This window comes from Epithele typhae (assembly GCF_022376455.1).
Source record: "Epithele typhae strain CBS 203.58 chromosome Unknown BXZ73scaffold_2, whole genome shotgun sequence".
Taxonomy (NCBI): domain Eukaryota; kingdom Fungi; phylum Basidiomycota; class Agaricomycetes; order Polyporales; family Epitheliaceae; genus Epithele; species Epithele typhae.
This window is the reverse complement of record NW_025954193.1, coordinates 935,785-950,357: the sequence shown is the minus strand read 5'-3', so window position 1 is coordinate 950,357 and position 14,573 is coordinate 935,785. Positions and strand designations below refer to the sequence as shown.

Sequence of the window (14,573 nt, the reverse complement as noted above, 5' to 3'; positions counted from 1 at the left end):
GGCTTTTCACTCCTACTCTCTTGTATGCACCCCGATTCATGGTGTAGCTCCCCGGTCTGCCCCCCATACTATGCCCTCCTTCTGCAGTCACTACGCCTTGGAAGATCTCGCCCTCATATCGCGTCGCGACGACCTGGGAGAAGACACCCCGGTCCTACGCGCTGCGTCCGATGCACGTTCGGCGGGGTACGAGACCATCTGCGTTCCCCTCGCGAACGACAAGTGGAAAACGCGATGGAGAGAGCTGTGCCTTCTGAACCTCACCCAGGACCAGGAAACGCTGAACACGACGGAGCAGCGTGCGGAGGCGTGGAGATCCAAACCCGCGTTCTTCCGGGACGAGCTCACCATCTCTCGGCTTGGTGCGTGTTCTCCTTCACCGTACGGTGCGGCACGACGTCCTTATGCTCCGACAGACGAAGCTGAATCTGTGATCCCCCTCATCTCGGAGTGGCTCGAGCTCGATGCCTCGGACGAATGGGTTCGGCACGACGCCGAGATTGTGAGTACACCCTCCGTCCCGTCTGCGAACCCACTCCTTCGTCCCGCTTCCCGCTTGCGGCCCCCACATCCCCGCTCTGTGCCCCCGCGCTCCGCACCTCGCACCCCCTGACCCGCCTCGCTCCCCACACAGGCTCTCCAGCAAGAAATCGCGTTCGCCTCGTACCTGAATGCGCAATGTGTCATCCTCCCCCCTCCCAACAACCGCGCCCAAGTCGGCTCGTATGCACGGGCTGTTAACGCGTGTCTCAGCTCCGTTCAGTTCATGGAGTTCGCTATTCGGGTGCCTATCTACGACGCGGTCACCGTGATGCAGCAGTCGCAGTCTCAGGTGCCGTCTCGCGCCGCATCCCCCGCACCTTCTCCCATCGACCGCGACCGCGACCGCGACCGCCCGCCGAGCTCGCGCTTCTCTGTCTCCTCGAGCGAGTCCGTGGGCGGCCCATCGGGAGGCGTGCGTGCGGATACTCTGGGACCCGAGAGCAACATGACGACGTGGGAGATGTGGGACACGATCCGCACGATCTGCGGGTACAACCCGCGCCTGACGCTCGGTGAGTATGCACCTTTGTTTTCACCCACATGCGGTGACGGGGTCGCTCACGAGGCCACCTGCGCATGCGCCGTCCTGCGGGAACGTTAGCGCTCGACCTGACGCCGCCATTACCGCTCTCCTCGACGGTACTCGACCAATGGCTCGCCGAGCCGGTCCGCTACCTCTGGCTGCCGGCAGGAACGTTCATCGCAAACGCGAAGGGGTACCCCGTGTTGCCCAAGGGCACGCAATCGTTCATTCGGGACATCATGAAGGTGCGTACACAGTAAGGGCGGCATGTGACACCCCAGTCGCAGGCTGCCGCTCGGTGCGCTCGTCTCTGCTGATGACCGTCGGCTGACTCGTGCCGTCGCAGCTCGCGCCAAACGTAATTTTGTCGGGGACCAAGGCGAAGAAGCACCCCCGGGGAGGCGATGTTGCGTATACGCAGTATGTGAAGCACCTCGAAAAAACGAGCCCATCCGTCAAAGCGGCGCAGACCGCGGGCACCGTGGAGAATTTCGCGCAGGGATATCAAGACTACCTCCAGGCACCGTTGCAGGTGCGTCGTGTGACTTGTGCAAGCTTCGCGGGAGGGCGTTCATACATTCAGCATGCGTGTTCCAGCCATTAATGGACAATCTGCAAAGCATTACGTACCAGACCTTCGAGCAAGACCCCATCAAGTATCGAAATTACGAAGAGGTGAGTCATGAACTGAGTTCTGTCCTCGGCTGCTTTTAATCGTCCACCGCCTAGGCAATCTTCTTCGCCTTGAAGGAATGGGAGAAGCCCGGTCGGATGTAGGTGCTATCGCGGTGATTGGCTTGCTTTGAGCCTAATTGAGTGCTGCTGGCAGTACGCTGTGTGTTGCTGGTGCGGGACGTGGGCCGCTGGTCGCACGTGCCCTCAACGCCGTCGAACGCGCCAAGCGCGAGGTGTTCATATATGCGGTCGAGAAGAACCCTAACGCATACGTCACGTACGTGGGTGGCTGGTAGTCCTGCTTTTAGACAGCTGCTGATCATTATTCGATTTAGACTACAGGAGCGCCAGCGACTAGAATGGGGCGAAGAGAAGGTGCGGTTATTGTACGGCGACATGCGCTCGCTTGAGATTCCAGAGCAAGTGGACATTCTCGTGAGCGAGTTGCTGGGTTCGTTCGGCGACAACGAGCTCAGCCCAGAATGTCTAGACGGGGCACAGAGGTTTTTGAAGCGTGAGTTTATGTTGCCAATTCGGTACCCAGTTTACACGACTCATGGCCGCTCTTTTTAGCGGACGGCATTTCCATACCTGCGTCATATACCGCGTACCTTGCCCCTCTCTCGTCGTCAAAGCTTTTCAACGAGACGAAGGCGAGCAAAGATACCCAAAAAGGAGCCGAGACGCCCTACGTGGTCATGCTCCACGCCATCAACATCCTGAGCGACAGCGGGGCGGGCATAAGTGGATCCTGTGGACCTCGTATACAAGAATGTTGGGAGTTCGAACACCCTAGACGAGACGCGGTCGTCACGGAACAAGGCATGCGATCCTTTCGAGGAGGATGTTTGCATTTATTGACAGAGCGGTACGCTAGGACTCCCATTAACGAACAGTCACAACGTCCGCTCAGCAAAGCTCACGTTCCATATACCCCATGCCGGCGTTCTGCACGGGTTTGCGGGTTACTTCGAAGCCGTGCTGTACGGGAACATCGGGCTGAGCATTCACCCCGAGCGTATGGGTATAATTTCGAAGGACATGCTCAGCTGGTTCCCGCTTTTCTTCCCGCTACAGGTACGCATGAGCCCTGTCCACATGCACTCTGACCGACCGCGCCACCCGCAGGACCCCCTATACGTGCCGGCCGACTGCGAGTTGACGGTGTCCCTCTGGCGCCTAACAGACAAACGCAAAGTCTGGTACGAGTGGTCCGCGGAGGCATTTCTCCCGGTACCAAGCTCGTCTGTATCCTCGCCTATATGGCGCGACACGTTATCGCCCATCGCACCGCACTCACCCGACGCCAGCGCGTTCCTCAGCCCGCTCAGCTCCTCGGGAGGCTTCGGGGGTACGCCAACGATCGTAACGAGCCCTCTGCTGGACGTGCCGCACCTCACCCTCGCGGTGCCCGAGCCGGGTTCGTTCTCGTCGATGTCGCTGCCGGACGCCGCGGGCCGGGAAGGCGTGAGTCTGGTGAAGATCAGCCAGACGGCGCTGCACAACCCGGGGGGCAGGAGCAGCTGGATCGGGCTGTAGCTGTAGGGCGACGAGACGTGCTGTACTCTTGGTTAACGAAAACTGTATCGATGGCAACAACTGGGCTCTTCTGCTTTCACGAGTCACGAGAGGGCTTGGGGCCTGCCGTTCCTCGGCCGAACGACGCCAAAGACGTCGCTGTCCTGCTGGTGATTGGTCCTTCGCTTTCTTCACAGATACTTCACGTCGAGTCTCAACGGCTATGTTCGACTTTCTTCCTCTCATCCCCTTCTCTTCCTCTTCCCTCCAACACTTGAACCCATAACGTTGACTTCGCGCTCCCCTTCCTTCCATCAAACTCATATCATGCATTTCATCACTGCAGTTACGGTCGTCGCCGCCCTCGCCGCGCACGTCGTCCTGGGACAACCTTTGACGGTCAACACGCTGTACGTAGCCCAAGTCTTGCCTTCTTTGCGCAGACGCTGACAAGAAACTTGGACAGTTCCGGGGCTGTTCAGTGCGGTACGTGGAGTGCCTGGAGTATGGACGGTCGAGTACGGTCTTGACGACCTCCCTTCCCTGCAGAGCCTGTTCAGTTCACATGGGCAGGCGGGGCGCCGCCGTACTTTCTGGCTCTGAACCCAGGTGCGCATCTTCTACCGAATCCCACGCAACGCCGTCGCTCATCACTTCGTATCATGTAGCGGGACAAGCAAATGCGCCAGCAGTGAGTCCTGACACGCATCCCTCCTGTCTGATCGAAATTGACGATGGCTCGTTTCCCCACACCAGCTCAAACAGTTCCCGGTGCAGAACGGACAGAGCATGACCTGGATCGTGGACATGGCCAGCGGGAGCTCATTGTGAGTATATTATCACTCGCATATAGTCGGCTGTCCCTCAGCGCGCTGACGATTCTCTCGCGGCAGTTCGACGGTGTTGAAGGATAGTACTGGAGCGCAAGCGTTCTCGGACATCGTCACGATTCAGCCCAACTCAGATGACAGGTTCGTTTTTGATGTCATAATTCTTGTACACTCCTGCTGATGTAAAATGATGCGTAGTTGCCTCCACGGGGGTCAAACCGCGTCCGCACCCATGTCTCAAAACTCTGGCTCCGCTGGGTCAATTGCAGCGACCACGCCTGCTCCTACTCCCTCCAACAACGGTGCAGCTGCCGGACAGAAGTGAGTCCCTCGCTTGCAACTCCTTCACCGTGCTCAACCTCGTTCCGAACCCAGGGCCGTCACCTCGTCGACATCCGGCACTACGGCGTTGTCCTCTGGGACGTCCGCGCCGAGCGGGTCCGCCACGCGTACGGCGCTCACCACGAGCAGCAATGCAGCGAGCAACCAGGCATATTCTGGAGCGATTGGGATCGCCGGTCTGCTCGGGCTCGCGGGCGCGGCGCTCCTTGGTTGAGCTTGGAGAGAGGGATGAGGAGCGATCATCACGACTGGACTGGCGCGATGGCGCGCGCATACTCTCACAGCCTACCCGCCCACATCGATAACTTACCTGCACTGCGACGGTGCCCGCTCATACCTAATCTGTACTTGCATTTCTGCCGCGAGGCTTGCCGGAATGCGTAAAACTAGACTTGGACGGCGGTGTGGTCGGGACTGAAGCAGGCAAGGCACGCCGGCGCGTCGGCACACGCGGGAATGTGGCCGCAACCTGCCGGATTGGGAGGGCCGCGATACGGTCACGTGGTCTGCGCGTCGGGGAGAGGCGAATTGGAAATGGATCGAGATCGGGCAGAGGAAGAAAAGGCGGATTGTCGCTGGCTGCTGTTAGCTCTCTCGACGAGCGGCGCGTGAGCACGTCCGTCATCACTGCACTCGGTCCCATCGCCCATCTCCCGCCCCCGGTCCCGCTTATCGCCCGCCCGTCCCCTCCCTCCCCCTTTGACGAACCCGCCCACGACCCCCCTTGTTCTCATGTCTGTCGTTGTCGAGGAGCCAGCGCACCCCGTTGCGGCCTTCACGGAGCCCGCTGCGCCCGTTTTGGACGCGGCTGTGGCCAAGGAATTCGCCGCAGGAGAGCTCTCCGCCGTGCCGGAGATCAGCCCGAAGATGGACGGCGCGAACGGGCACGCCGTCACGGACGCGGTGGAGGATAAAGAGGTGGATGGCGCGGCCGCGGACAAGGACGACGCCGCTCCGGCGGAGAACGGCCATGCGATAGTGCTCGAGGCCGAGCCTGAGGTGCGTATATGCGTTTTGCGTGTGCTTGCGGGCGGAGTTTGACGTATGCGTATGCGTTTGTGCAGGTCTCGGTCGAGGTGCAGGCCGCGCCCGAGCTCGAGGAGGCCACTGAGACCACTGCGGCCCCTGCTGCTGATGCCAACGCCGTTGCCCCTGCTCCGGAGGAGCCCGCCATTGGTGCGTTTGCCTGCAGTGTGCTACAGGAGAGTTGTGACGCTGATGTGTGTTCATTGTATGCGCATGTACGTGTGCTACTGTAGAAGCGAGCCTCGAGCCCGTAGCCGAGCCGATTCCTGCTGCCGTTGAGGCCACGGAATCGACGGAGGCCCTCAAGGACGCTGTCGTCGCACCCGAAGCCAAGCCAATCCCCGCCACGGAGACCCCCGCCCCCGCCCCTGCCCCCGAGACCGTCGAGGTCGCTCCCGAACCCGCCGAAGCCGCTCCCGAGCCCGTCGAGGCCGCTCCCGTCGTCGAAGAGGCGGTCGAGCAACCCGTCGAGGAAGAGACTCCCGTTGAGACGACGCATGCTGCGGTGCCTGAGAAGCCCGAAACCGTGAACGACGCAACGGCCTCTGACGCGCAAGAAGGTTCCGCGCCCGAGGTCCAGGCCGAGATTACGAGCGCGCTGACCACGGACGCTGAAGCTACCACTGGCACGGAAGACGCGGCGCCTGAAGCCCCCGTGGTGGAAGAGGACGCGGCGGCGGCAGAAGAGCCGGCGCCCGCTATCGAGGAGGCGCGCGCTGACCCTGCACCCGCGGTGGAGGAAGACAAGGCTGACGAACCGCTCGAGGTTGTGGAAGAGGCCGCGCTGGCTGTTACGGAGCCGGTGGCGGAAGAAGTTGCTGCTCCTGCTGAGGTCGAAGTCGAGGTGCCAGCGGTCGAGGAAACTCCGGCGCCGTTCGAGGAGGTCGCGGTGGTCGAAGAAGCCTCGGAGGAGGAGCCAGCCGTCGCTGCTCCTGTTGAAGAGACTCCTGCGCCTGTCGACGAGGCCGTTGCGGTCGTCGAAGAGTCCGCTGCTGTCGAGGAGGCTGCTATCGAGGAGGCTGCTGTCGAGGAGACTCCTGCGCCCGCCGATGAAGCCCCAGTAGTTCCTGAAGAGGAAGCAGGTCCCGCTTCAGACCTTGTTCAAGAGACTGTCCCTGTGTCGGAGCCGGTCCAGGAAGAAGCTGTCGTCGCCGAGACTCAAGTCGGGGATCTTACTGCGGAAGAAGAGGCTCCTGTCCCTGCGGAGGACGTCGTTCTCACGGAGGAGGTTGATGCTGAGCCTGCCACCGAGGAGGTGCAGCCTACCGAGCAAGTCGCCGTAGTCGAAGAAGCGGTAGCCGTGGAGGCCGAGGAGCCAGCGTCCGCTGTCATCGAGGAATCTCCCGTCGTCGAGGACCCTGTCGTTGAAGAGACTCCAGCACCCGCAGAACCCGTTGACGAAGGGACTTCTGTAATCGAGGAGCCTACAGTTGAAGAGACCCCTGCACCCGAGGTCTCTGCACCAGCCGAGCCCGAAGTGACTGTCGAAGCTACCCTCGAAGAGGCGGTCCCCGAGCCTATCGAGGAGACCATCGCTGTCGAAGACACACAAGGCGAGCTTGTCGTGGAGACTGCCCCCGAGGATCCAGAACCCGCTCCAATTGCCGAGGTCGTCGAAACTTCCACAGTGGAGGAAATCACTGAAACACCGGCGGCGGTGGAAGAGGCCCCTGAGCCCGAGATCGTTCCCGAAGTCGTACTGGAGCAGGTGATCGCTGCCATCCCCGCACCTGAGGAACCAATCGAGGCGGTCGTTGTGGAAGAAACCGTTGAGTCCGCACCCGAAGCAATCGCGGTCGATGTGGAGGTTGCCCCTGTTGTCGACGCTCTTGACAAGACGCTCGAGCCTGAGCCTGAGACCGAGGCTGCCCCTGTCGAGGCGGAAGTCTCCGAGGCTCCTGTTGTGGAGGAAACTACGCCTGTCGAGGAGCCCAGCGTCCCCGTGGTCGAAGAGGAAGAGGCTGCCGAAGAGGTCAAGGTCGTCGAGGTGGAAGAAACCCCTGCCCCAGAGCCGGAGCCGGTCCCCGCCACCGATGTCGCTGTCGGGGAACCTATCGTGGAGAGCACCGACAATGCGATCGACGAGACCCCCGTCGTCGAGGCCGCCCCGATCGAACCCGCGGTAGTTCTAGAGGAGGCCGACATCGAGGCTCCGATCACCGTTCCCGTCGTCGCGATCGATGCCGCCGAGGACGAACCCGTGCCGGTGGAAGAGGTGGAACCTGTTGTCGCGCCGTCCAGCCGGAGTCCCAGCCCGAGCCCTTCTCTTCAGGAGCGTCCCAAGTCTCCCTGGACCCCGTCCTACAGCGTGACCAGCCAGGGTCCTGGCGTCGATGCCGCCGCGGAGGAGCAGATTGAGGAACTCGAGCAGGTGCCGCCAACGACGGAAGAGGAGCAGCCAGCTATCCCGGTACTCGAAGTGACCACCGAGGTATGTTTTAGTCGTTGCTGAACTATGAATGCGTACTGATGTTCCATTCTTGCAGCCTTCGGAGACCGCTGAGGAGCCCGCCCCCACGCCCGCTGAGGTAGACCGTCCCAAGTCCCCATCGACCTGGGTGCCATCGTACTCGGTTAGCTCGCAAGGTGCCAGCCCCATCCACACTCCCGCTGTGCGCGCGGTCGAGATTCCTGAGGAAGTTGTGCCCGAGCCAGAGACCCCTGCCGTCGAGGCGGAACCGGAGCCTGTCACTGAGGCGATCGAGGTCGTCGTCGAAGCCGCTCCCGAAGCTGTTGTTGACATTGTTCCCGAGGTCATTGTCGAGGAGGTCGTGGACGAGCCAGAACAGCCGGTTTCTATCGCCGAAGTTCCCGCAGAGGTTGCGCCTGTCGAGGTTCCTGAAGTCGTCGTGGATGATGTTGTGGAGGAGTCTCTTGCCCTCGAGTCTTTCATCTCTAAGGAAGAGACCGTCGCCCCCGAGGTAGGTCGTCCATTCCATTATCGAGTATGCTTTCTGATAGTTGGTTCTTTTCAGCCCGCTGAGGAGCCCAAGGTGGCACACCACTGGGTCCCATCCTACTCCGTGAGCTCCCAGGGTGCAAGCCCCCTCCACATGCCTCAACAGACCGATGATACGGACGTCGCGGAGATCACCCTCCCAGAACCTGCTGTCGAGGTGGAAGTCCCCCGCGAACCTTCACCCGTCCCCGCTGTGGTTGTAGAAGAGGAAATCGTCGTTCCCGAGCCCGAGCCCGCGCCCGAGCCGGTTGCTGTCCTCGCCGAAGACGTCCCCAAGGAGACTGTTGAGGCGGTCGCCACGCCGGTCATTGTCACGGAGATCCTGGATGAGGTCACCGCGCCAGCGCCAGCACCTGTTTCCCAGCCCGCGTCTAGGCCCCTCACGCCCGTCGACCGTCCCAAGTCACCGTGGACGCCGTCCTACTCGGTTACCCTGCAGGGCAACAGGCCGATCGCAAGCCCCGTTCCGCCAAAGAAGGAGCTCGAGGAGGAGGAGCCCGACCTTGCTCCCGTGTCCGAGATCGCACCGGCAGCTGAACCGGAGCAGCCATCGATCGTTGTTGAGGAGTTCACTGCACCCGTTGAACCCGTACCCGAGCCTGTTGTTGAGGCAGCGAACGGCCATGCCCCCGGGGAGACCCCGTCGAGGCCTTGGACCCCGTCGTACTCTGTAACAAGACAAGGACCCGGATCGGACGTCGGCACCGACGAGCCTGCTCCGGTCGTTGAGGAGGAGGTCGCGGAACCTACGACTATTGTCGAAGAGGCCGCGCCTGCGACCAATGGCAACGGCGTCAGCTTCCCAAGCACCGAGAGTGCCGTCAAGTAAGTTTGTCCCACCACGACATTTTTCCTCAAGTGATACTGACCCGCATGAATTCAGGCCCAGTCTGAACCGCCTTGCACCTGTCGACGAGAACTCCCAAATCGAGATCGAGGTTTCCCCCGCTCCCGCCTCTGACGTGGTGACGCCGACGACACCGCGCACACGCCTCGAATCGACGGCGTCCTCGCGGTTCTTCCCTGGTGGCTGGTTCTCTAGTACCACGAAGTTGCCTGAGGAGGGCCGGACGTCGCTCGAGGTTGCCACTGGTCAGTTCTCGAGCGTCAAGCCAGAGGTGGATACCCCAACAGATCCCACCGGTGGGCTCGAGGCGCCAGCGAACACACCCCTTGTTGAGGACGCCGAGTTGGACGAGAAGAAGAAGAAGGGGGCGTGGTGCGTTATCATGTGAGGTGTTCGAATGGCCATTCCTCAGTACGATACGACCGTTCGTTCCGATCCATGTTTCTTGCCTCCACTGTTACTTTTGCTCCCACACACTCGTTCTTCGTCTCGCCCAGCTCGCTCTCGTCGTCCTTTTCCTCTTCGCAATACCCTCCAGGCTGCTGCGGTCTCTTGATTGACATCTGCACCCCATTACCACCATATTCAGCTCCAATTCGCCAATACCGTCCCACACCAAACCACTCAGCATCTGCTTCACGAGTGTAATGATATTACGAACCCCCTACTTTTGCCCTGCTTTCGTTGTGGATATGCATGATTACTACATACTTCGCTTTGGTATAATCCGCCCCCCACGGTCCTTGCCTTTGCTCCTCTCTCCTCCTCAAGTGCCCTACGACGCCTGGCCGCGGCCGCCGTCCGCATCGATAGTAGTATCCCCGTATTCCCGTGTCCACAGCCGAGGCCCCGCCTACATACTTAGTACGAAACGCAATGCACGTTCCTGTGAATTTGTTCGCCCCTCTCAACGTGTGCGTGCGCGATGGATCATGGTTTCTACTTTAGAAGTGAAACAACACAGGTACATTTGTACAGAAACGGCGACCGTTCATCTACGCGTAGAACACTTTGGCGGAGCGGGACGATCATTCAGGGTGGCCGATGATCCCCGTGGGCCTGTACGGTTCCTCGAGGTACCGCATCTCCTCGTCCGTGAGCGAGACATCCAGCGCGCCTGCCCAGCGTCACACACACGTTTCAGTCCACACAGCCGGAGCAGAGTCGGGGTGGGCACGCACCGACGATGTCCTCCAAGTTCTTCAGGCTCGTCGTCCCGATGATGGGCGCGGTGACGCCCGGCCGGGCGAGCACCCAGGCGGTGGAGATCTGCGCCATGCTCGCACCTTTCTTTGCGGCGAGCTCCTCGACGCGGGCGAGCAAGTCGGGCAGGAAGGGCGCGTCCCAGAACTTCTGCGAACTGCGGGGAAGCCGTCAAGGCCGCGGAGCGCGGCCGAGAGGCGGTTAGCGGGGAGGCGAGGGGTCAAGCACGGCGCAGGCGAGACGCACTAGTCGGTTTTGCTGCGGAGGCTTTCGGCTTTGAAGGGACGGGTCAGGAGGCCGCGGCCGAGGGGAGACCAGGGGATTGAGCCTACACCGAACATCTGCGGAAGGGTTAGAGGCAAGGTGAGGGTAAGGGAGATGGCGATGTACCTTGAGCGTGGGGAACATCTCGCGCTCCTCTTCGCGATACATCAAGCTGTAGTGGTTTTGCATCGAGATGAAGGGTGTGAGGTTGTGCGTGATGGCATAGTCTATGACAGCAGTTGGTCAGTCAGGCCCGACGAGGAATACGAATTAGTACCTACTTTGCATCGCGTGAACTGGCCAGGCTTGACATGTCAGAATGGGAAGAATGGAATGGGTCTTTGACTTACATTGGTAGGCCCAGCAAGAACTCATGCCAATGTAGCGCACATACCCGGCTTTCACGACGTCATGCAACGCTTGCATCTACTTCGCAGTGAGTATTTTCATATATCAAGCGACGCGCCTATGAGAACTGACCGTCTCCTCGATGGGAGTTTCAGTATCAAAGCGGTGGCCTGTATACTGGCGTGAGACATCAGTGTTGAAGTAGATAAACTAACGTCTACGTACATTGGAGGAGATCGATGTGGTCCACCCGCAGGCGCTCTAGGCTAGCCTTGACGGAGTCGAATATATGCTATGGATTCGCACGTCAGCGGGCCAAGCCTGACCACACAAAATCCAGCCTCACCTTACGATTGAGTCCTCGTTGATTTATAATGCCAAAGTCGGCGCCGGTCAGGCCAGGCTGGAAGATGTTCGCCCCGAACTCAGGAGGAATGGGGAAATACAGCTGGAATGTCGCTGTGAGCCTTCGTCACTAGTCACCCGGCGGAAGCGAGTCTGACCTTGGTCATTATCACTATCTCATCTCGAGGGAGTTGAAGCTGCCTGATTGCCTTGCCCAAGATGATCTCCGACAGTCCATTGGAGTAGCACTGGAGAAGAATGTGGAAAATGCTAGATTCAGCATCGTCTCCGACCGAGCATCACAACCGAATAAGACATACGTCGGCGGTGTCAAAAGTTTGTATGCCTAGATCATACCTGAAGTGCAAATATCAGTCGCTGAAATCTCGAGACGTTCGAGAAAAACTCACGCGAACTTAATGTGCTTCACGGCCTCCTCTTCGGAGAGCACCCAGTCTTGCCAGTCTGGTGTGCCGTAGGACATGCAGCCCAAGATGATCCTGGACACTTTGAGCCCGGATTTTCCGAGGCGCACTGGAATATATGCGTCCCAAAGCAGTCAGACACGTGCTGTATGGTTGAACCCAAGTACTAGAACGCACCATATTGCATCTTGGGGGCCATACTCGCTGAAATTTGGCTGTACCTCGCTCTGAGGGACTCCCTAGTCTTTATACCATGGTATGCGTGTGCTCCGGAGTCAGCGAACGGGTGCGTCGAATGCGCGGTCCCGAGAAGCTGCCATCGGATGGCTGACGAAGACACTGAAGGTTGAGAAAAAGGCGAACGGTTAGGCCATCGCAGCTTCCAGCTGCATACTCCGATCGGGGGTCCGTCGGGTCCGTTGCGTTCGATGACTACCAATTTGACACGGACAGCGGCTGTTCGCAGGGAGTGGGATCACCTGCACACCTTGGAGCGTAAGTTTCAGACGTAGAGTGCGGATGCGCACAGTGTATTGGCTTGTCAGCAATAGGAATTTCAAAAACAAGTCGCTCCCAAATGCAAGAGTGAATGCTATCTGACGCAGCCGAGTCATGATCAGGTATAGAGGATATACTATGGAGTGCTGAAGCGCTGAAGCGCTGAAGACTGAGATTCTGACTGACACCCGCATGCACGTGGTTGTGGGAATACACATTCAGGCTTCGTAGTACCATTACCGTGACAAAGCCCGTTGACGACCAAGTAGTGCGAGTGTTCGTTTTCCCAAGCCCGCACAGATGACTAATCGCGGGGGTGGTATTGTCTACAGTCCATTCTGAGCTCTTATCTCGAGCGCAGCTCCATATCAAATGCAACCTCTCTCTTCTGTGCACTCGTCATGGGCGAACACAGAATCAGAGTCGCAATTTGGTACGCCTGTACCTTCTCCTGTTTGAACCCACACTGAGATCCAGATGTGTCAACACTAGTGGGTGCGGCGTCGCCGGTCTGACGCTGGCCATTACCCTCCACAGATACAACGCCCCTGGAACTAACCTCCAGGTTGATATTTATGAATCAGACCCAGAAGTGCGTACCGCAGGCGCCGGAATTACCGTTTGGCCGCGTACATGGGATGTTTTGAAGAACCTGAACATGTATGATCAACTGAAAGAGGTTGCTGTGCAGTCAAGAGACACGCGTCCGGACACTGCCTTCAGTGAGCACTTCAGTGCAACTAAGTGGCCCTTACTCACTGAAGACTCGCAGAGCCTGCGTTCGTCGCCCGCAAAGCCAATCAGCCAAGCGATGGCTTCCACTTCGCTCATGTGCTCGCGCCGTGTATGTAACCAGAGCCCGTCCCGACGGTCGGCACGCAGCCCTGACACATCCATACAGCCGGCTCCACGACGATGCACCGAAAGGACATGCTCGACGTATTTTTACGCAACCTCCCACCTTCTCACACGATAAACCTCTCCAAACGCCTCGTGGGGTACGAGCAGCGTTCGGACGGGTCTCCCGGGATCACCCTCAGCTTTGCCGACGGGACGACCGCAGAGGCCGACGTCCTCCTCGGCGCAGACGGCGTCCATTCGGCCACCCGTACGTGCATGTACGCCATCCTTCACGGGCGAGACTGCGCGGGCTCTGCAGCATCGGTGGCGGATTGCCCTCGATGCAAGGCGTCAGTGCCGGCATGGACGGGGGTGTGCGCGTACCGGAACCTGATTCCGACGGAGAAGCTCTACGCCATGAACCCGAAGCATACGACTGCAAGCGTCGGCGCCATCCTCTGTGTGAGTGGCTCGAGCGCTGAGTTTTACTCGTCCTGATACCTCGTTTCTCAGTATTCGGGGAAGGGCAAGGTTCGTACTTACAGTATAGTGGAGACCGTCCGCTCATACAGGATGAAAGCATATAATCAGTTATCAAGTCTCAGGCGGCAAGTTCCTCAACTTCGTCGCGGTCTTCCGCGTGCCGGGAGGCGAAGGGACGCCCTTTGACGGGAAGTGGGTGGCGGAGGTCCCGAAGGAGGACGTGTTGTCCGCTTTCGACGGATGGGAGCCGGAAGTGCGGCAGATGCTGAAGGTCAGCCCCACCGCCCGCTGCCACACGAGGGGCCACGCAACACTGACCACCATCGGTTGCAGTGCGTGGAGAACCCCACCCGATGGGCGGTCCACGTAGTGGACGGCCTCCCCTCTGCGGTCGACGGGAGCGTCGCGCTGGTCGGCGACGCCATGCACGCCATGCCGCCCAACTTTGGGGCGGGCGGCGGACAGGCTGTCGAGGTGGACGAAACTTGTTTCTACCACGCCGGCGGCAGAAGCTGACTTACTCGACTGCACAGGATGCGTACATCCTGGGAAGGCTTCTCGCCGACCCGAGGGTGCGGAGGCAGCACGTCCCCGATCTGCTCCGGTTGTACGAAAGCGTCCGGCTGGTTTTCGTCAACGACATCTCGCGTCGCGCGCGCGCGGTGGGACTGATGTACGAGTTCAACGCGCCCGGATTTTATGACGGCACGGAGGGCATGGAGGAGGAGGTCGAGAAGACAGAGCTTGAGATACTTGGCGAGGAGATCCACCGGATGTGGCAGTGGCAGTGGAGAGAAGGGCTTGATTCACAGTGGGAGAGCGCGGAGGCTGGCCTGGAAATAATCGTGAAGAGCGAGGAATGATGTGTGAAAACCATGATTACGGGGGAGCGAGACATGCATAT

General features: G+C 59.8%; 5 protein-coding genes across 5 annotated transcripts; 4 read left to right on the top strand and 1 right to left on the bottom strand.

The window, feature by feature from the left end:
• Positions 1-70: 70 nt before the first annotated feature.
• On the top strand, positions 71-3,280 carry BXZ73DRAFT_86764 (PRMT5-domain-containing protein; the record flags this gene model as incomplete). The annotated part of the gene is made up of 12 exons (XM_048024304.1): positions 71-362; positions 417-502; positions 635-1,055; positions 1,145-1,311; positions 1,413-1,598; positions 1,664-1,741; positions 1,796-1,839; positions 1,896-2,018; positions 2,077-2,255; positions 2,315-2,563; positions 2,619-2,818; positions 2,870-3,280. The coding sequence occupies 12 exons, from the start codon at positions 71-73 to the stop codon at positions 3,278-3,280; spliced, it is 2,436 nt and encodes an 811-aa protein (XP_047883229.1).
• A 306-nt stretch (positions 3,281-3,586) lies between these two features.
• BXZ73DRAFT_96230 (uncharacterized protein) lies at positions 3,587-4,645 on the top strand (the record flags this gene model as incomplete). The annotated part of the gene is made up of 8 exons (XM_048027015.1): positions 3,587-3,669; positions 3,726-3,745; positions 3,809-3,868; positions 3,928-3,950; positions 4,016-4,086; positions 4,153-4,230; positions 4,288-4,410; positions 4,465-4,645. 8 exons carry the CDS (start codon positions 3,587-3,589, stop codon positions 4,643-4,645), a joined length of 639 nt encoding a protein of 212 aa, XP_047883228.1.
• Positions 4,646-5,163: 518 nt separating this feature from the next.
• BXZ73DRAFT_86763 (uncharacterized protein) lies at positions 5,164-9,651 on the top strand (the record flags this gene model as incomplete). Its single annotated transcript, XM_048024303.1, has 18 exons — positions 5,164-5,430; positions 5,496-5,624; positions 5,738-5,983; positions 6,032-6,259; positions 6,290-6,379; positions 6,401-6,619; positions 6,647-6,736; positions 6,764-6,850; positions 6,878-6,934; positions 6,962-6,994; positions 7,016-7,069; positions 7,091-7,141; positions 7,166-7,207; positions 7,232-7,273; positions 7,295-7,492; positions 7,520-7,888; positions 7,944-9,241; positions 9,300-9,651. The coding sequence occupies 18 exons, from the start codon at positions 5,164-5,166 to the stop codon at positions 9,649-9,651; spliced, it is 3,852 nt and encodes a 1,283-aa protein (XP_047883227.1).
• Positions 9,652-10,291: 640 nt separating this feature from the next.
• On the bottom strand, positions 10,292-12,047 carry BXZ73DRAFT_96228 (Aldo/keto reductase; the record flags this gene model as incomplete). The annotated part of the gene is made up of 13 exons (XM_048027014.1): positions 10,292-10,380; positions 10,445-10,623; positions 10,713-10,807; positions 10,857-10,957; positions 11,012-11,026; positions 11,081-11,156; positions 11,211-11,248; positions 11,304-11,370; positions 11,425-11,526; positions 11,582-11,671; positions 11,744-11,780; positions 11,834-11,957; positions 12,026-12,047. The coding sequence occupies 13 exons, from the start codon at positions 12,045-12,047 to the stop codon at positions 10,292-10,294; spliced, it is 1,035 nt and encodes a 344-aa protein (XP_047883226.1).
• A 700-nt stretch (positions 12,048-12,747) lies between these two features.
• Positions 12,748-14,532, top strand: BXZ73DRAFT_86761 (FAD/NAD-P-binding domain-containing protein; the record flags this gene model as incomplete). The annotated part of the gene is made up of 7 exons (XM_048024302.1): positions 12,748-12,779; positions 12,839-13,068; positions 13,119-13,190; positions 13,248-13,648; positions 13,767-13,940; positions 14,003-14,143; positions 14,203-14,532. 7 exons carry the CDS (start codon positions 12,748-12,750, stop codon positions 14,530-14,532), a joined length of 1,380 nt encoding a protein of 459 aa, XP_047883225.1.
• Between the last annotated feature and the right edge of the window lie 41 nt (positions 14,533-14,573).